Genomic DNA, 21,400 nt, shown 5'->3' on the forward strand with positions numbered 1-21,400 from the left:
CTGGATTAACGTCTTCGATCCTGAGGACACCCCTGCTTACATGTAATTCTAGATATTTATTATGCTCCACCTCGTACGAGTTTATCCCCGCCTACCAAAAACACACCAATCAGAGTTGGCTCACATGACACATAAAGGCTCCGTTTCGCCCTTTCATTCCTTCAGGGAGAGGGACAGTTAAGAGGAAACGCAGCAGCTGAGTCATTCCTGTTGTGTTTGTTTGAAGTGTGTGGCCTAGGCAGCGTGCGTGTTTGGTACACCGCCGTTCGCAGGAACACGGACTCTGTCGACAAAATTCCCTTTGAACAGAAGCGGGTGTGAGGAAAATATAAGTCCTAATTATTAATTTATAAGGAAGCATGGACTCTTGCTGATGACAACCAACATTCTCGTGGATTTCACTAGTCTGGAGTGGAAATATGCTGCTGCGTTCATGTGGAAGCCTCGAAGTAGACGGAAATTGTCATAAGTAAGGCGAATGTGGTAAGTTAACTGACAAGGTGTGTGTGTGTGTGTGTGTGCGCGCGCGCATTTTATGTTAACTTTATATGTAAAACAAAATGTATTTCACTTTTTGTGCGTCATCTCTTCAAAAGAAGTGAAACTGTAAGTCAGTGTTTGTATGTGTTTTACATGCCGGTGTGGCTGTTTACTAATCAGAAGCTTTGTTCGAACCAGCTCCAGTTTGCATGCCAAATATCATTGGTCAAGCTGCTCCCGATGCACTGGTCGGAGTGTGAATGTGTGTGAGGAAAAGCAATTAACTTCCTCGCGCGTAAATTCAACAAACCGCGCGTGTTGAACTTGTCAGCCGCGTGCGCAAAGAATTCATCGTGCACACCTAGAAAATTTCCATGAAATTCCAAATCAAAACCCCATAAACTATGGTATGTTACAATAATATTAACTCTGAGTGGTAGATGCTGTTATTCATTAATGCCGCATAGAGGTGGGTCAGAGTAATAACAGAAATTAAGTTTGAAATTACATTTTCTATAGTTACCTGACAGCAGCTGAGCTATGCCATTATGGCCATGTCACATGAATGGTGTGACAGCTATTTCACTTCTATAAACTAATAAGTTCATGTTGAATTTAAAAAAAAAAAAAAAAAAAAATCTTATTCTTCAGTCAAACTTTGAGGCAGTAGCTCTCAAATGTTCTTGTAGATTGTTCAAAAGAACCCCCAAAGTCTAAAGAGTCTTTGAAATGTGAGAGTTTGAGCATGACAGGCCAAAGGTAACAACTGACCTCTTTATATACCAGTGGCCCAGTATTAACTTGTTCCTTGTTCTGCAATTACAAGCTCTGTGTAAACAATCTTGGTATCAAAATAAACTTACACTTGTGAGATTTCATCAGAGGTGTAAAACGTGGAGCAGATGTTACTGAGGCTGAAACACAGAAAGGCAGAAGTGGCTCTGATGTGGCTAGTTAGCTGCAATAGCTCCTGATAATAATTAGTCTATTGGCTGACTTCAAAGATAACTGAGGAAACTGAGAAGCCAGTTTCTGTCTTTTTTCTTCTGTGTTTGGCTGAGATTCTAAGGTTTTAGCACAGTTCTAAACGAGTTACATAGCTGCTTTTCATTTTCAAAACCTACATGCTAAGACACCCAAAAAATATAATGTGAACGTGGTTAGATCCCTTCTTTATGAGGAAACAAAAATGCTCATCATAAGTGCTCAAGGTTATGTTTTTCTGCGCCAAATGGAGCTTCAGAGTACCCAGCCTTCTTGGAGTCACTGAGTGTTTGAGGTAGTTCCACCTGAGACCCTGTTGTCCTGCTGGGAGACTTCAACACTCATGTGGGCAACGCTGGTGAGACCTGGAGCAGCGTGATTGGTAGTGATGGGCAGATGAAGCCCCATGAAGCACTGAAGCTTTTCATCCAATTGGTTCACCCCAACGCGAAGCTTCATGAAGCTTCATTTGCTCTAGCAGGACACCTACTGGACGTAAAAATAATAGCTGGCATGAATTTGAAGAGTGTGGCATTTTGCACACAGCCTGTAAATGTCAACAACAAAAGGAGTGTGTAAAACATGTATATTGTAGTGATGGCAGTATACTGTGTATATTTATAGTGGCAGTATGGGAAATGATTATTTGGAAATGCTTGAAATGGAAATGATCATTTACTGTGAGGTGAGGTGTGGTTGGGGTGTGGACAGTGGTTGTGCTTTTGTAACGTTGAGGTATGGACAGCTACACACTGAGGCTTTGAGCCTCAGTCCTGCCTGTTCACATTTTATTCTGTAAAAACTAAATTTTCACTGCTTTTATGACCTTTTTAGTGGGGAGAACATAGCTGGGATTTAATGATTTAACAAATCTTTTGAATCCTTTGTCCTCCACAATGCTAAATGGCTGGGAGTCCTCAATCACCATGCTAACCAGGTCTTCATCTATTTGAGATTGTTCTCCTGAGGAAAGACAATAAAGACAAAGCACAAATATAAATATCACACACGTAACTTATAACAGTTGTATAATATTGTTATATCATTTAGTAACATTACTGCATCCTATATTATCATTGCATTTGATGGCTCACCTGGTCTTGCTCCACAATCGGTGTCCCCCTTATTCTCATGCAAAGCTCTGTAGTGCCTAAGCATGGATGAGGTGTTGTTGTTATATCCCAGCTCCCTGGCACATAGCAAACACTTCACCTTGTACAAAAGTCAAGACAGCTCAACATAAATTGTATTGCACCATCAGTATCATGAAAATCCATCTTCTGTAGAAATTTACATACCTTGTTGGGAGGAATAAGATCAAAATGTTCCCACACAGGGGAGGACATCCTCCTCTTCTTAGCTGGCTCCATTCTCTCCTGACTTTCTCTCCTCACTCTCATAAACCTCCAAACGGTCTCCAAACTCTCACTAACCGCAACTCTCCATCAAACACCCACATTTTGAATGAAGTCTGAGGGGTTTATATCTGTCATATCTCGCGGCAAAGTTCGAACCACTTCATGAACCAGTCACGTGGTACAGCCGGGCAGCGAGGCTTCGGACGTCATCATTTTCAGCTCCTCCCATAAATGAAGCAAGCCTCGATACGCGCTTCGCGGAAACGCCCCCTCCATTACTCGACACACGCTCCGAAGCCTCGATACAGAACGTCCCATCACTAGTGATTGGGACTGACCTGCCAGATCTGAAGCAGAGTGGTGTCCTGTATGTCCATAATGAACACCATGTTCAAACAAAAGGGCAGCCATAAGTGCACGTGGCACCAAGACAGTTCAGGCAACAGGTTGATGATTGATTTTTGCAACCGAATAATCAGATCTGCAGCTGTCAGGGGTAGACATTTGTTCTATCACAAGTAAGAGAAATAAGACACTGCAGACCAACTCAGAGTTTTAAGAACGTGCGCACGTTCGGTGTGTGTGTCTTCTCAGGGTGAATGTCCCTGAGAAGACACACACCGATTGCAGGCTTGCTTGCTTTATTTATAGGGCAAAGCAGGTTACATAGTACTTCCTCTTCTGTGAGGAGTCGGGAAGAGGTTAGACGTTAGCTCAGCGCTTATCTGACCTCACACCCACACACACACACACACACACACACACACACACACCCACACACACACACTCTGAAATAACGAATACAGAAGTATATCATGCTTATCTGACATCTCACACACTGAAGTAAGGAATACATCATGTTCTCTTTAACAATAAGCTTGGTTATGTTGAAATATATGAACACTTGAATATAAGGCACACTTGATTATATTGTATTATGTAAAAAATCTTCTTACAGCAGCCATATGTTCTGGACCCTCAGGTGAAGAGAGATACTGAGCCGTGGACCCAAGGTGGTTGTTACTTGACATGTTGGTAACCCCCAAACCAGATAGTGGACACCAGAGGTGAAGCGAACCATCAGGCTGAAGAGTCCTATCAGGCTTGTTTGCCTGTGGGGCTCCTAACACAGCTGATATGTACTGACAGGCCAAGCGGAACGGGGCTCTGGTAGAGGCTGAGGCAAAAAGTAGTGTTGGTGAGGCAAGGGCGTAGATTTGGTCATATCGCACAGCCCTAACCCCCGGCCTGTTTCAGGCTGGACAATAATAACGGTGGCATTTAACTTATTTTATCCGATAAATAAACACTGTAAGATACAAGTTTTTTTTGTACATGCATATGTATACCACTCCACCCCAACAGCCCTTTTGAATGTCTCCCTAATTCTGAGGTCTCAAGGTTGGGAAGTATGTGCTAGGCTTTGGCCCACATCAGTCGAAAATTGTATGTAACCATGTCCACCAGGAGAGACTGGACAGTATAGATGTAAAACAAATATGCCAGCAGTTTCTCAGTTAACGAGAGGAGAAGGCCTCGCAAAATCGCTAGCCCGATGTCCCGGGGCTAGTGATTTTTCCAGTCGGGCTACCAAAATCTATCTCTGCCCTGCCCGTCGGCCTATCGTAGGAAGGAAAGATATGTCAATGCTTTTGCATTCTTTCGGAAATGTAGCTGGGTAATTACGTCATTGGCATCGGTGAGCCACTGTCAATATGTGACACTGATTGGTGAGTGATGATAATTTGTGCACCAATTCCTCTGACATAGTCTTATCAATCGTTAGCTTACTATGCAAACATGACAAGTGAAATCTCCCGCAGCTTAAACATGTGAGAGGTTGATCGCGCAGAGAATCGCTGAGCTTATGTGAGTGAGCGTGTAAAAGCAGCAGGATTTATATTTGACTACGATGACCTGGATGACTGAGAACCTTCACAGACAGATATATATTTTAGTTCTGCTGAGCCAAATAAGACAGGTCAGGGTGAAGAAGTGACAGCCAAAGAAAAGCTTACCACAAAACGGAGAAGTTATGACAAATCAGACTATAAGGCAAAAAGAAAGTGCAGTTTCATGGACAAAAGAATTTCTGTGGCTGCAATATGACGAGCTAAATAACCAGGGCTGCACATAAGTGGTCCGCAGGTGCGCATTCGCTGTCAAAATAAAAAACACGCACAAGATATGAAGTTGCAACGCGTGTTTGCATACATAAGATTTTCTGGAGGAGGACAGACATTTGTTTAGAACTCTTAAAGATGTCGAAGAAGCTCCTTTAAGCAATTACTGTGGTGTTCCTCCACCTCCAAAGAAATGTCAGAAGGAGTCCGAACCACAAAAGAAGCACGTGTTCTCGGAAAAGTGGTTGCAGGAGGTGAGCTGGCTTCAAACAAATGATGAACGCACAGAGATGTGGTGCGGAATGTGCCGTGAAAATCCCACTCTAGCAGACAAAAACAGCTTTTTATATGGACGCAAACGCGCGTTGCAACTTCTTATCTGGTGCGTCTTTTATTTTGACAGTGAATGCGCACATGCGGACCACTTATGTGCACCCGTGTAAATAATATAATGTTCTGCCGGGTGTGTTGTTGGTTTTCTCTCGATTTCTGAGTCGACAAGCGCCTTTGTTACTGGGACCAGTCATTTTAAGAAAGGCCCCCATGAGAAATGCAAGAAACGCATTATTGTTCAGTCTGCAATATCTTTTCCAGAACAAACACCAATTGCAAATAACATACTAAAAATAAACCTGAAAAATCTGTTTAGAACAGCGTACTATGTTGCAAAGAGTGAACTACCACTGGCACAATGTAGCAGTCTTTGCAAACTTCAAACAGCAAATGGCCTCGATCTTAGTTCCACTTGTCTCTTACCCGTGACTTCAGTGGAAATTTCAAATTCAGGATCTGACACAGACGGATTCATGTCCTACACAGTTCTTACAAGTTCATAGAAATTTCTGTTCAATTAGAACCAAGTATTTGAGTTGATTGTAATTTTTATACAATGTTGTAATTTGTGTTTCAACAATTTTTTGATTAATGTTTTGTTTCCGTTACAATATTATACTTTAATGTATAATATTGTAACGGAAACAAAACAGGAAACAAAACATCAATCAAAAAATTGCTTTTTGTTTTTTTTGTTTTGTTTTTTTTATTCAGGCTACCAAAAACTGAAGAGTCCCTGCCCGAAGGGCTACCAGGGATTTTGAAATTTTGCGAGCCTTGAAGAGAAAGCAAACACAAAAAGAGCAACAAACTAGCTAGCAGTAGATGACAGTAGATACTAAATATTAAACGCTATTGTGCAGCATGCAAGATAGACGGCGCACAATGTGCTTTGAGGCAGCAGCCAAGAAAGGTGTAGTCCGCATCTGTGTACACCTGTGTGGATCAGCATGCTTGTATTCCAAAGGTTTGTAACGATCTGCTAGGGAGTGTAGAGCCATAGCTCCGTCCCCCAGGGCATGAAGCAGGTATGGAGGAGATCAAGACTCCAGACATCCAGAGGCCCCAGAGTACGAGGGCCACCAAAGGGGGGGGGTCCGTGCCACCCTCCTGGGAAGAGCTGAGTAGAGCCCCAAACAAGAGGTCACGGAGCAGAGGCCAGAGGGGGTTGCAGTGGCGTGCCCGCGGGCTCTGCCGGCAGCCAGCTGTGCCAGAGAGGACTGGGCTTCAGGCCCAGAGGCCTGAGGGCACTCCACCCACCGCCCAGGCACACAAGCGCTTTTATTAACATACAGCATAGATGTACATGAAAAAATTACTCAAAACTAAATTATTAGCATTCATTAAATGATAATGCTCCAAAAATAAAAGAAAACAATGTTTTTTCTGCATAACAAAAAGCTCACAATTGTGCAGTCAAAATGTAAACTAAAACACGATGAGCATAATAACAAAGACAGATTTCACAGCTGCTCTGTTCCCAAGTTCGTGACTGACAGCCTGGAGTTTGAAATCCTCTTTGTAACCACGTTGCTGAACAGGTGCAATTTATGGTCCTTATACACACACGTACGGTAATATTACGTTGAAGCACAGTACGTATCACTCCGCGAGGCTCCTCGGTAGCCGTAATGCGCCGATAATCCATAGAGTGGTGCAGCTCCGTAGCTTACCAAAGTTGTACTAAAAAAATTTTTGACGTATTGCTGAGCGCCGTGTACCACATAAAATCTGTTTGCGGTCATCAAGCACAACCAGAATTCATACATAAGGCGCGCTGTCAACTTTTGAGAGAACTAAAGGATTTTAGGCCGTGCAGCCCCTGTAAGCTGCATGGCATTAGTGCGGTTAGCTCGCTAACACGTTCATGCCGTCCAGCCCCACGCACGGGGCTATGTGCAATAGCTCGTTAACGGAGGTTTGCCGTGTCCATCTTGTCCTTACCTGAAGGTGAAGCGGTGGGGGAGGAGGGGGAGTTGTGTTCAGTGAAGGAGAGAGGCGAGGCGCCGAGTAACGTTGTTTAGAGACAAAAGTGGACGAAAGGGAGGCAAACTTGCAGCTCCACCATTATAATTATAACGTAACCTAGACTTTATTGATATAAAGGATATTGTCACAGCTTATATCAATATTTTTAAAAAACGCGATATATCGCCCAGCCCTAATCTCTACCCACATCACTCATGGGAAGCATTGCTTCAATAAAAATGATGGTCTTGCCAAAAATTAAGTGATTTCAGGTAAACCATCTTTGTATATTTCCAAATGCATTTGGAAAGATAAACCCCTGCGTATCAGCTTAAAAACACTACAAGGGACAAAGGAGGACTAGATCTGCCTAACTTTCAGCACTACTTCTTAGCCAACAGGCTTCAGTTCATCACAGGATGGTTAAAACACACCCTCTTAGATGAGCCCTGGCTGGATGTAGAATGGGCACTATGCAATAATTTAGAGATTTCAGATCTACCATTTATCAGCTCAAACATCAAACGACATGAATGCCTTAAAACATCAACGTCAGCTCTTCTCTGACAGCTGGTGGGAGTTTCTAAGAAATAACTGAGTCTTCATTAATCCCATGCAAACTTACACCTATGAATGAAAGGCTTTATTGGCCACATGCAGGTAGAGCTGGGCGATAGAACGATAACGATATGTATTGCGATATAACTTTTACTCGATAGAGAAATTAAACTATCGCGATAGACTTCACCGCTCTTGTCCTCTTGAAAAAAAAAAGGTCAGCCAATCCAAATTAAGTAGCGCAGAGCCGAACCAATCACAGCCGCAGTGTCACGTCGCGTGACTTGTTACGTACAGCACAAGTGCCAAGCCGCACGTGTGTTTGTTTGGGAAGCAGCCAGCGCGTAATGGAGGAAATGAGTGTGCCGACTAGAAAAATCAACCGAGCGTGACCGAAGAGAAAACAGATGATGGTTCCAACGCCGGAGAGATTGTCGAACGGAAGAGCCATAGAAGTTCCGTAGTGTGAAGGTATTTCTGCTATTTCAAGTCTGACAAAAAACAGAGTAGCGTGCACTGTAAATTGTGCCGAAAGCAAGTCTGGAAATACAATAAACTGGTGCATGCGTCACACTGTGCGCCACGTTATTGTTTCGGTGAAATGAATTTCTACAATACTGTTACTGTTAATTCTACTCTCTGCAGTGTTTAAGTCAAGTCAAGTCAACTTTATTTGTCAATTCTGCCACATGTACAGGACATACACAGAATAGAAATTGCGTTACTCTCAAACCCTAGTGATTAGAAAAATGCAAATAAAATAATTAAAAAGTAAAAATTTAAATAAATACAATACAATTTTACGTATAACAAAAAAAAAAAGCTATGCAATATACAATATTCAAGTAAGAAGGCATAGTGGTGCAAAATAGGCAAATAGTGCAAATGGAGATTTAGTAGTTTAAATGCTTACATATACACACAGTTACTGTCCCTCCACACACACACGACTCTGTTCTGCTTCTATGCCCCAGCTTTGTTTACTTTTTCCCACCGAGGCTTCTAGACTTCTGATTGGCCAACATTTCTGCACGGTTAGGAATCTAGCGCCACCTGCTGCTTTGGCATGTTCATAGCAGCGTTTTCCTTCATTTCTGCCTTTATGTGTGGACGGGATTATTTTTTAAAACGAAAACGGAAAATCTCAGTTTTCAAAAATACCCGTGTACGCGTGGACGTAGCCTCAGTCTCTGACTGGAAGCGCTAATTCGTCATTCGGCTTTTGTCAGACTAAAGTAACTGTTAAAACTGTTTGAAAAGCTCAGCTATACAACAAGGAGAGATTGAGAATTTCCTTTTAGTTCTCAGTTTATTTGATATTGACAAAAGTTAGTCAGTTTTGTCTGTTCTTCTGTAAAACAAACTAAGATTTATTTTTAGAATTAATATTTTGTTTCTAAGTGGAATTGACAGTTTAGTCTGTTTCGTTTGTTCCATTTTGAAACTTAAACGCTTTAGCGACTGCCTTTTGTGTAGTTTGTAATATTTGCCTTTATTTATCTGAAAAAGTCTCATGTTCCTTAAGTACATCTACCCTGTTGAACTTATTATGGGAAATAAATATTTAAATAAAAACAAGCTGCTGATTATTTCACATTTTACTTGTGAGCAACGGCACATTTAAATCTTACAAATATAGTTATTTGGCTGATATCGTGATAGATATCGTTATCGACTGAAATGAAAAAAACATATCGTGATATGAAAAAAATCTCGTATCGCCCAGCTCTACATGCAGGTTGCCCCGCAGTGGAATAGAACCCCACTGCGAGGTGTGTAAGTCGGGGACACACACGGACATCACATGGGAATACAGGTCGGAGATCGGCAGCGTTACAGAAAGACACTGAAAGTACACAACAATGGGAAAGTAGAAGAGGAAAAAGACCTACTCGTGCTGAGCACCTATGGGAGGACAGCATGAGAACAGGAAACAAAAAAAAAAAAAAAAAAAAAATCTCCTGGACAGAGAGCACATGAATGTCCACAGTACAACAATGGAGTACGTGACAAGCCACAAGGTTGGGTAGGGGGTGAGGAGTAATCCGAAGGAAACAAAGCAGTCATCCTGCACAGCGCTACCATTCCAGCGCGGCACACGGACCCGCCGTGTTTCCCCCACAGGAAACGAGCATCGAAGGTGTTTGGAAAGGGAGGGGGGGGTGTGGGTGCGTGTCCAGAGTTCACCTGAGACGGTGTCCTCCGCCCTATCAGGCTAAGTAACAACCCTGACATACTACAGAATAATAAGATTAACTTCCCTTATTAACAAGTTGTATTAACAAATTAAGTCTGTAATAAAAAGGAAATTTAAACCTTAAGTTGAACTACAAACACCGGGTGTGGTACAATTTCTTTATCTTAAAACTCTCAAATTACTGTCTCAAATATACCGTATTTTCACGACCATAAGGCGCACATAAAAGTCTAAGATTTTCTTTAAAAAGTGCGGCGCGCCCTATAGCGCAGTGCGCCCTGTGTGTTGTAAGGAGGACGTAGTAGAGAATACCATGAGAACGCTAAAGGGTGAAGTGTGGGCGTTGATCGTATATACCGGACAATCGCACATACCTGTATAAAAGGACAGGTATGTGCATTATGTGGAACATCGTTGTTTTAACAACCCTGGAAATGGCAAAGAGACACGCTTATGAAGCACAGTTTAAACTGAAGGCCATCAGCTACGCGGAGGAACATGGAAATCGAGCAGCCGCGAGAGAATTTAAGATTAACAAATCGATGGTTCGCAAATGGAGGAAGCAAGAAAACAAGCTCCGGCAGGTCAAGAAAACGCAGCTGAGTTTCCGCGGACATAAGGCGAGGTGGCCCGAGTTGGAGGAAGGACTCGAGCGGTGGATCATCGAGCAAAGAACGAGCGGGAGAAGCGTTTCGACGGTCACCATTCGACTAAAAGCAGTTTCACTAGCTGAAGAGATGAACATTGAACATTTCCAAGGAGGTCCGTCTTGGTGCTTTCGTTTTATGAAACGGTGCCATTTTTCCATCCGGACCGGGACTACGGTAGCGCAGCAACTTCCAGCGGATTATACCGGTAATGAAAAGCTGGCCATCTTCCGCTCCTACTGCAGCAAACACATTGGCGACAAAAACATCCAGCCCAGCCACATCACTAACATGGACAAGGTCCCGCTCACTTTTGACATCCCGGTGAGTCACACTGTGGAGAAGAAGGGGACCAGCACGGTAGCGATACGCACAACGGGGTATGAAAAGTCTTCTTTTACTGTTGTGCTTGGCTGCCATGCTAATGGACAGAAACTGCCGCCTATGGGGATTTTTAAGAGAAAGACTTTGCCTAAAGAGAAGTTTCCAGCAGGAATCATCATTAAGGCAAATGAAAAGGGCTGGATGGATGAGGAAATGATGAAAGAGTGGCTGAGGGAGGTGTATGTAAGGAGACCAGGTGGTTTTTTCCACGCATCACCATCGCTCTTAATCTGTGACTCTATGCGTGCCCATCTCACAGCCGATGTGAAAAAACTAGTGAAACAAATGAACTGTGAGCTTGCTGTCATTCCGGGAGGCCTGACAAAGGAACTCCAGCCGCTGGGCATCGGTGTGAACCGAGCGGCCTGGGAGCGATGGATGACCAATGGGGACCACAGTTTCACTAAGAGTGGAAGGCAGCGCCGGGCGAGTTACGCCATAATTTGCGAATGGATTGTAGATGCTTGGGCTAACATGTCTGCTGGCACTGTTGTTCGAGCTTTCGCAAAAGCCGGCATCATTTCCGAGGAGCCGCACGGCACGGAAAGTGACTCTGACAGTGAAGAAAGTGAACTTGGCATGTTTGATGGAGATTTAGCGCAGCTGTTCAATTCAGACACAGAGGATGAGGACTTCGATGGGTTTGATGACAATTACCGGTAATAAAAATGTGAGTACCAAACTCAGTTTTGCTCCCGCTTTATTTTTAAACACGCATACTTGTATGCGCCTTATAATCAGGTGCGCCTTATGTGTGTCTTAAATACATTAATGGCACACATAACTGAGACGGCGCCTTTTAGTATGGTGCATCTTATGGTCGTGAAAATACGGTACAGGACACTCTCTAAGGTCAGAATCACTTCAGATTACAAAATGGGAACCATCAGTCAGCTTAGACCAAACCTTCTGGTCTCAGGTATGCTTAAAAACCTTTTAAATTGATTAGAAATCCCAGTCTACAATGAATACAATACAAAATATTATATAGTGCACTATACAAGTCATCGGATGTTCACGATGGACTTTACGTCTTCTAACAACTCCTCACACTGTCAAGGCAATCCTATCCCCCAGTCATGTCTGTTCAGTTTGTAATCAGGACTGCCACAGTTAGTCGTTTAGTCACGATTACATCGACTATTAAAATTGTCGATGCGTCGTTTGAAGCTTTGTAAGATGCAGGAATAAGTAGTAGGATTTAAGAGTATAATAACAGACTGGAACAGAAGATGGCAGCAATGCATGTGCAAGGATGCCAGCTGCCGTTAAACCCCGAAGAAGAAGAAGAAGCTGTCTCTGGTATCGTAGCTGTGTCCAGATTTTGTGGTGGCATCCTTCGGAGGCCGCATTTGTAGGTAGAGCTGGGCGATATAACGATATGTATTGCGAAATAACTTTCTCGATAGAAAAGTTAAACTATTGCGATAGATCTCGCCGCTCTTGTCCTCTTAAAAAAAAACAAAAACAAAAAAAGAACAGCCAATCCAAATTAAGTAGCGCAGAGCTGAACCAATCACAGCCGCAGCGTCACGTCACGTGACTTGTTACATACAGCACAAGTATTTGTTTGGGAAGCAGCCAGCCGCCGTACTGCCCGGGTAATGGAGGAAATGAGTGCGCCGACTAGAGAAACATCAACCGAGCGTGACCGAAGGTTACCGAAGAGAAAACAGATGATGGTTCCAACGCCGGAGAGATTGTCGAACGGAAAGGCCAGAGAAGCTCCGCAGTGTGAAGGTATTTCTGCTATTTCAAGTCTGACAAAAAACAGAGCAGCTGCACTGTAAATGTGCCGAAAGCAAGTCTGGAAATACAATAAAGCGGTGCAGCTCAGTCTCTGACTGGAAGCGCTGATTCGTCATTTGGCTTTTGTCAGACTAACGTAACTGTTACAACTGTTTGAAAAGCTCAGCTATACAACAAGGAGAGATCGAGAATTTCCTTTTAGTTCTCAGTTTATTTGATATTGACTGTTTAAAGATTTTATTATGTTTATGTATAGAAGTACATTTCATTTGAGGTCCTCTAGATGTGTTTGCTCTTTTTACTAGAGAAGTTACACTGTGCAAAGCTCAGCATAAAGTCTCTACTGTTGTATGTTATCTCTTCCACTCATGTGTCTGTGACGCAAACATGCTTGAGTATAAATAAAGGGTGGCAACGGCTGCGGAGTGTGAGTCTCCGTTTGAGCTCTCACCCGTGTGCACGTTAAACCTGCAAACCTGTCTGAGTGTCATTTATTCTGACCTGAGTTGCATTACAGGAAAACTCCTGACATTGACAAAAGTTAGTCAGTTTTGTCTGTTCTTCTGTAAAACAAACTAAGATTTATTTTTAGAATTAATATTTTGTTTCTAAGTGGAATTGACAATTTAGTCTGTTTCGTTTGTTCTATTTTGAAACTTAAACGCTTTAGCGGCTGCCTTTTGTGTAGTTTGCAATATTTGCCTTTATTTATCTGAAAAAGTCTCATGTTCCTTAAGTACATCTACCCTGTTGAACTTATTATGGGAAATAAATATTTAAATCAAAACAAGCTGCTGATTATTTCACATTTTACTTGTGAGCAACGGCACATTTAAATCTTACAAATATAGTTATTTGGCTTATATCGTGATAGATATCGTTATCGCCTGAAATGGGGAAAAAACATATCATGATATGAAAAAAAATCTTATATCGCCCAGCTCTATTTGTAGGCCGATTATGTTACAGTGTCGCAACAAAGGCTGTCCAAATTCAAAGACTGCTCCAAATGCAGCCAACAAATGTGTCCTCCTTTTCCCCCAGATTTGAAGGATGGGTCGGGTGTATCCTTCTTGGCCCAACCTATCCCAGAATTTATAGCATGGCCCAGCCAATTCCAGTTTCCAACAATGGTAGCAGCTACCTAGTTTTAATATTACTCTTATTTCTCTTTCTGGGTCACAAAATAAACTTTAAAGATATTTTCAAGTGTGAATGTAGCTGTGTAAACTTCAAATATCTGCTCAGTTTATCAAGACATCATATACGTGCAAAAGTGCTCTCGGGTTTTTGGAGACGTCTGTTACCCACTGGCTCGATAGCTAGCTGGGGGGTTCAAGCCGGCGTAAACAACGAACTCCCGGCGCATTGTTTTCAGACCCCCCTCGGTCTTTGGCTACTCAGGTTAAACATGAGATAGATAGATAGATAGATAGATAGATAGATAGATATATATAGAGAGATAGATAGATAGATATATATAGAGAGATAGATAACTTTAAAATGTTTTTGGCATTTTTCAGGGTTTTATTTGTCCCTGAGTAAATCGGTTTGCTGAGATCTAAGTTGGTTTTCACACAGCTGAATAAACGTTAAACAGAAGAGTGAGACTGTAGAGAATTTACTCCGGTGTCCTATTTATATTTCTCCACAGAGACAACCTGCAAATGTCATTAAAGGTTTAATAAACCATCATCTTGCCTTTATTTTTAGTTAGCACATACCTTAAACACTTCAAGCTGTAAGCTAATGATAGTTAAGAGGAGACTGAGAGCGGTGAACCCCGGGAGAGCTGCCAGTCTCAGGGGCTGTGGTTAAAGCCTGTGCATCCTCTCCCTGACTCATGGCACAGTTCCCCGTCTACCTGTCTGAAGGCCTCCACTATCATTCACGTCCCCAAAAAGCCTGGTATAGACATCCTGAATGACTACAGACCTATAGCCCTTACTTCTATAGTAATTAAGTGTTTTGAGTGAATACTATTTCAGCACATCAGAGACTGTCTACACCCAACACTTTGCATCCTCCGTGGACTGATTTGCTCTGTAAGCAATCACCATCACTTCACAGAGAGCTGGGTCATCTGGAGAAGAGGAAGGGCTCCGTAAGGATGCTCTGCATGGACAGCTCAGCATTCAATAACATAATATACGACATCTTCAGCTCAACTCTGATGGAGATAAGACTGTGTACAGGGCGGAGGTAGAGAACTTGTCCACTGAAGCTGATCATCTTTAAAATAAAATAACTCTTAATGGGCTTCAGGAGGCACAGACAGGTTCACTGCCCTCATCTTAAATGGAGACTGGTGGCATTTGTCTCTATGTTGGCCATTTAAACTGTTAACAAAGTGTGTGTGTGTGTGTGTGTGTGTGTGTGTGTGTGTGTGTGTGTGTGTGTGTGTGTGTGTGTATAATTGTATAACTATAACCCAGATTTTGGTTTACATTGTTTTTGCAGGATGTATGCTCTCCAGGGCTTAAGAGCAAGGTGTCCACATCATGCCCATTGTTGTAGATCCTTAATTACCACCTCATCATCTTCAAGAGACACAATGGGTTCCAATGTTGAACTTGATATTGGAGCTGATATTTCAGATGAACGACATTGTAAGAATCAAGAAGTGAGAAATTCAACAAACTGTGGACTGAAGAGGAAACGACAGCGGAAGATCTCTCCTTATCCTCACAGCCGTCAACCAACAAAATGTGAAGATTTTGAAGTTGAGAAAGCCAAATCATGGACAGATGAAATGTTTGACTTCATCAATAAAGAGATTGCCTTTTACAAGTCAGACGTAAAGAAGAAAGAGACTTCCAACGCTTCTGGGATTCAACACTGCACTGGACAACCTCTTGACCAAGACGGGTTGAAAAGCAGCAAAGGAACAGAATTATTTCCCAGCTCTAACAAGAATTATGATACATCTGCATCAGAGAACTGTTTAAAAGGTACACTAATCTCTGCTGTATAAAGTTTAAAACATTCTCCCAAAATGCATCTGCTTGGATCGAATTATGTCTGTAAAGGGTTGTCAGTCATGTTCTGATAACTGAAGGTAAAAGACATGCCAGTGTTGATGAAATAATGTATAACCACTCCTAATTATTCAGTACCTGCACCAAAGAATCCAAATGCTAGACTGAAGAATGTAAAACGAATTGCAGAGCTGGACAACTTTTCTGAATCACACTGCAACAAACCTGGAGTGGCGATATAAGTAACTTTCATCTCTTTATGTCCACAGATTATCAACATGTCATGTTGGATGTTGCTGCCACTTGCACAAAGAATGAAGCAGAGAGTCCAGTGACTGTGACAGCAGTGTCTGGGGTCACCGTGCCAGAAGAGACTGAGAAGTACCCAGGATTAACGGTCCGCTGCAGTTCCTCACAAGGAGAGCGTGAGAGACTCAAAGAAACACCAGGCACTCTACCTTTGTTATCCAAGCATGTGAGATGGGAGAGGGAGGATGTTAGCCTCAAACCAATTGAAGGAGTAGGTTTAGGCAGTGGGCCTTGTGTGATTGGTGGAAATCAAGATAAAAATGTAAACCAACTTCAGAAAATTGAAGACCAACACTACTGCCATGTTGAATCTAAGGATGCAGTTGCACTTTCCAGCCTAGATTCATTAACTGATAAAACTGAGCTTGGCAAAACGCGAGTCTCTATGTACCAAAGTGAACAATCGGTGCGCAACCAAACAAGCTATAAAAATGCTGAAGAGGATACAACTGGTGTGTGTTTACAGGCTTGTTTAAGCGCATCTCTTCCTTTGAATAAAGTGAGCAGTGGAGAGCTGTTCTATGTAACGGTTGTAAAAGATCCACAATATGAAGATATTTCAGACACAGAAAATTTATCGAATATGGACACGAATCTCCTAAACACAAATCAAAGGGACCCTTCATATGAAGATGTGAGTGAAGATGAGAATCCAGAAGTTGATGATGATGATGATGATAATGACGAGGAGATGCCTTCACCTTCATGTGACGTGTCTGAAGCCAGTAATACGCAGTTTGGACGTGTGCAGAGTCAGGCCAAGCTTCCAAAGAACCAAACACTTGGCATAGCACAAGATTGCTCTTGTCCATGTTTTGTTGAAACTGAGGATGGGTTTGAACGTTTCTTATGTCCTAAATGTGACGGTGAGAAACATTTAGATTGGCAAGCAAGCTGCTCTTTGAGCCCCCTTTCTGACGCGCAAGATCAAGAGGAGACTGATGAGGACGATGATTGGCTTGTTATGCCTATTAGCGTATTAGATGTTAAATGGGAACCAGCAGATGAAGGCCAGGCTGACCCAGAAACTGCTTCACAGCATGATGGTGAGCATGAAGACCAGGTAAAACAAAGTGACACAAATCCAGCTGTCTGTGAGGTACCCGGATCTGTTCCAAACCATGTGCCAGCTTCTGCTTTTTCCATGATGGAGGTTTTTGAAACACCTTCTCATCTAGCAAAAGTCATACAATCTAGAGAGACAATGCAACAGTCCTTCATGGTGCCTTCTTCCTGGGGCACAACTGAGACTAAAGCTCAGAGACCACAAAATAGGGAGTCACATAGTGCTCCTGATGACAGTTGTGAAACTGACGATAGTTCCGATTACTCTGCTGATTCAGGACGTAACTATCTGACCGTGTCCAAACAGTGGTTAAGTAACCTGTCAGCGCCTGCGTCAGCAGAGAAAAATGACTCTGGTTCTGAAAAAGAAAATGAAGACCATGAGATGGCAAACTTACAACCAAGTCAAACGGGGAACAGAAGCAAGTCTTCAGAAAAGGATGACATCATCAACCTTGATTCTGACACCGAGGATGAAGGTGTCCAAAGCTGTCCAGAGACAAAAACAAAGAGATTATTCTCTACGCGCACAGAGAACAGTGGAGCTGCCAGCCTTAATCAACTGAAGAAACCTTCTCCTGAAACTGTGGAAGGAAACTGTCAAACCAATGGACGTACATCTATAGATTTATCCAGATGTTGTAATGAAGTGATCCAGAGTGGGAACCCTGACCTTTCACAAAGGACAGAAAAGTGTAATAATACTGGATCTCACCATGGTAGAAAAGCACGAAGCATTTCAGATGATCCTGCTGTTATAGTAATATCTGACACAGAGGATGATAGAAACCAAAGCAACAGACATGTCAAGAGGAGAAGTGGACTAATCTCTGAGTCGATGGGGAGGGATGGTACTTCACAAGGTGAAAAAAGGAAAAATAATAAAACGCAGGACGGCAAGCATGAAAGTGCTAAAACGGAGACCAAAGAGCCTGGTATGTTTCCTGCAGACACAAAGTCTCAGCATCAACCCAAACTTCAACATCCACAGTTGAAAGAAAAGAGACGGGATGTAAGTTTTAGACTATCGCACAGTATAAAGAAGAGAAAACTGATTCAAGTTATAAGGCATCCTAAGCATTTTCAGCAAAAAGCCAACAGACCACCTACCTCAAAAACAGTGGACACAGACATGGAAAAAGTCCTTACCAAAAGGAAGACCATTTCTTTAGACATGGAGAATAGCAATAGTACCTTCATGGAAGCTCAAACCAACATTTTTGCCAATGAAAACTCTCAAATCGGTCTGTCATCCAAAGACTCATCTGAGAAGCTTCTGATGTCTGGGGAGCGGGAGGTATACTCCACTAAAGCTTGCCACAAGCATGTTCAACAAAAGGCAAAAAGGACTTTGGAAAAAGCATTAGAAAAATGTGTTAACACACAGAAGAGAAGAACCATAGTACTCTCATCACAAACTGAGGGCAGCAATGATGCCTTACTTTATGCACAAACTAGTCCATCCTCCAAGTACATGCCTAAGAGGTGTCTCCAGACTCTGGATTTGAGTCCTAATCCTGTGAGTCCTCACTTTTTTGTTCAGAGAGCTTCTCAGCCTAGTGAGCACCTGAAGCACATGGAGCAGTCTACAGTCCAAAAAAATAAAACTCTGGTGACACCAGAAACCAGCAAAAACACTCGCTCCTCTAAAAAGGAGACGCAACATTTTTACAAAGAGATAAATGACAAGACTGGATACAGAGGAACGCGCCACACTGATACACACCATACATTACTTTCTAAAACTAATACCAGCTCAGCTAGTGCCAGACGACATTTTTCTTTATACAGTTTACAGCAAGCTCATTCCTACAGCAGCACCTCAACATTAGGTCAGTCTTACACTCATACAAAGGACCCATCATCCTTTACATGCATGCAGCATTCAGCCAAGAAGCAAGTGTTTAATGACAGTCAAAAGAGCTTTGTCCCAACCAGGAGAGATCAAAAAACTAGTGTGGAGAGTAACCTACGAGCCCAGAACAGTTTCAAGTCAATGAAGAAAGGTAGATGTGGTGATGATGTGGCACACAGGCGGAGACGCAGCTTCTATCCGTCTGTACCTCCTCTGATGAAGAGGACCAAGTGTGAAGCCATTCAGCTGACCAAGGCCAGAAATCGGGACACTCCACAGAAACAAAGTGTGTACTTTTGAAGTCTTTAAAGTGTTTTGGATTATTATTCATTAATTATTCATTTAGGTAAAGTAAAAAATTATTTTAAATGTGTTTAATCTCACTGCATGTTCCTAAACTTGATTCTAAATGTAGGATTCCCTGTGAGTGAAGGCTATAAGTGGAAGAATGAAACAAGCTTCATGGCTAACAGAAGATGATCCTCAACAATATATACACGGACTGCATATAAAACATGAATCCGGCTTCTGGCCCAAATGTAAAACTATACATTCTTACGTTTCTTTTTTGCTAACAGCCCTGAGGGAACTATTTTGAGTTGTTTCAGATGTTTGTAGAGGTGCCACCATTTCTGTCTTTGGTTTATCAAAAGCTCTTCTGTACAGTACAGCGGCATTCATATAAAACTGTAAAATATTCAATATTTTACCTGTTGTCAGTGTAAATATGTACGTTTAATTAATGTTATATTGTTAACATGTGTCACCGTTGTCATTGTTTGTTTAAACAGGAATCTGTTTGCAAAGGCTACTTCATGCTTCACATTTTTACCTTGAAAGCTTATCTAGTACACACCAACTATAACTGTATTTTCAATTATACTGCTAAACAAATATGAGAAATGATAAATTGACAAATGAAGTGTACATGTTGCAAATTTATGCCATAAAATGTGCACTTTATTAAGAACATGGCACTGGTCAATGAAAACCAGAACCATCACCTATATATAAACCGTACATTAAAAATCACACCGAAACTTAAAATTTTCCTTGAAGTCCTTTCAAAGCACTTTATACAACATTCTCACATCTCAAAGGCTGATGGGGTATTGTCACCCTGCCAGGCAGTCGGTGTGGATACTCAAGTCAATGCGAGAACGAGGCAACGTAGGATTTTTAAATTGATACCATTAGTTTGAATCCTACAGGTAAAGTTTTCTGAAAATCTCGTGAATCAGTGATTCGTGAGATGAGAGAAAAAACATGTTCGCCAGATAAAATCCAAATGAATTCATATGGTTCAGAAAAATTATAGTAATTACAAAATGGTATGTTTCAGGCTAGAATGGCAAAGGGGAAGCTGTCAGTAGAGGAACGAAAGAGAAGGAACAGGAATGATCAAAAAAGGAGAGAAAAAATTAACAGCCAGCCTGAGTTGAAGAAAGAGTTTCTCATAAAGGGAAAGATGGAGAAATAGAGTGAAAGAGGGAAAAATAAAGAACATCAGTGATCTGAAAGAAAGAAAAAAGGCAGAAGAGAAGGTTTTGGAAACAAGCACAGAGACAAAAGGAGAGAAAGTCCAGCAGGGTCTAAACACAACCACAGAGAACTTTAGGAATCAAGGAGCAGGCAGCTACTGGCTGGTGAACTATTAAGATGTAGAACTTGACATGTGCAAAAACAGAATTGTTATGATGTGTCTTGTGATATTATGTAAGTTGTTAAGGTTTAATTGTCATTTTGAAAGAAATAATATCTTGTTTTTTACTAGTGTGTCACCACCGTCAGATTTGTGTCACCACCGTCAGCACCTTGTCAACTCCATAATATGGAGTTTTTCTTTATTTTTCTCTTTTGGAGAACCATATATTTTCCTCCCTCATGATCTTCCAATAGAAATACGTAGTTTTCTCAAATGTGTAATTTGCATGCTGCTAAATATGATTGTTTCTTATAGAGATTAAATACAAGCTTCTGAAAATATGTATGACTGTAACTCTAATAATAAAAAGCCAAAGAATCTTACTCTTAAACATGGTTTTTAGTTTGAAAACATATGTGCATAAACAGTAGAATAGACAAGCTACTAATAGTCAAAATAGCTGAAACAACTTAATTTAGAATATGTATTTTTGCATTTCTTTGTGTCTGATGGTGTTGACTAAACGTTGCACTTCTCCAGCAAAAACATAAATTATTAAAAAATGTTACACCTGGGAGATTGTACCAAAACACGGTGAGACAGCCAAAACTTTGTGTAACAATTATATGTAAATATGTTTTTGAAAAATCAAAAAATATATTTTAGAAAATTAAAACCTGTTTTGTCCCTAATCTCAGGAATCACTGGAATGTGTTAACTCAAGAAGGAAGTAACAGGATATCCAAAGTCATCCCATAGGGGCAGCT

At 41.7% G+C, this 21,400-nt stretch overlaps 1 protein-coding gene across 1 annotated transcript; it reads left to right on the forward strand.

Moving 5' to 3' along the window:
- The first annotated feature begins 135 nt into the window (after positions 1-135).
- LOC113008921 (uncharacterized) lies at positions 136-20,033 on the forward strand. The gene is made up of 4 exons (XM_026146868.1): positions 136-483; positions 15,242-15,732; positions 16,029-19,274; positions 19,404-20,033. Exons 1-4 carry the CDS (start codon positions 479-481, stop codon positions 19,466-19,468), a joined length of 3,807 nt encoding a protein of 1,268 aa, XP_026002653.1. The 5' UTR covers positions 136-478; the 3' UTR covers positions 19,469-20,033.
- Positions 20,034-21,400: the final 1,367 nt, after the last annotated feature.

This window comes from Astatotilapia calliptera, chromosome 17 (assembly GCF_900246225.1).
Source record: "Astatotilapia calliptera chromosome 17, fAstCal1.2, whole genome shotgun sequence".
In the NCBI taxonomy this organism is placed as follows: Eukaryota; Metazoa; Chordata; class Actinopteri; order Cichliformes; family Cichlidae; genus Astatotilapia; species Astatotilapia calliptera.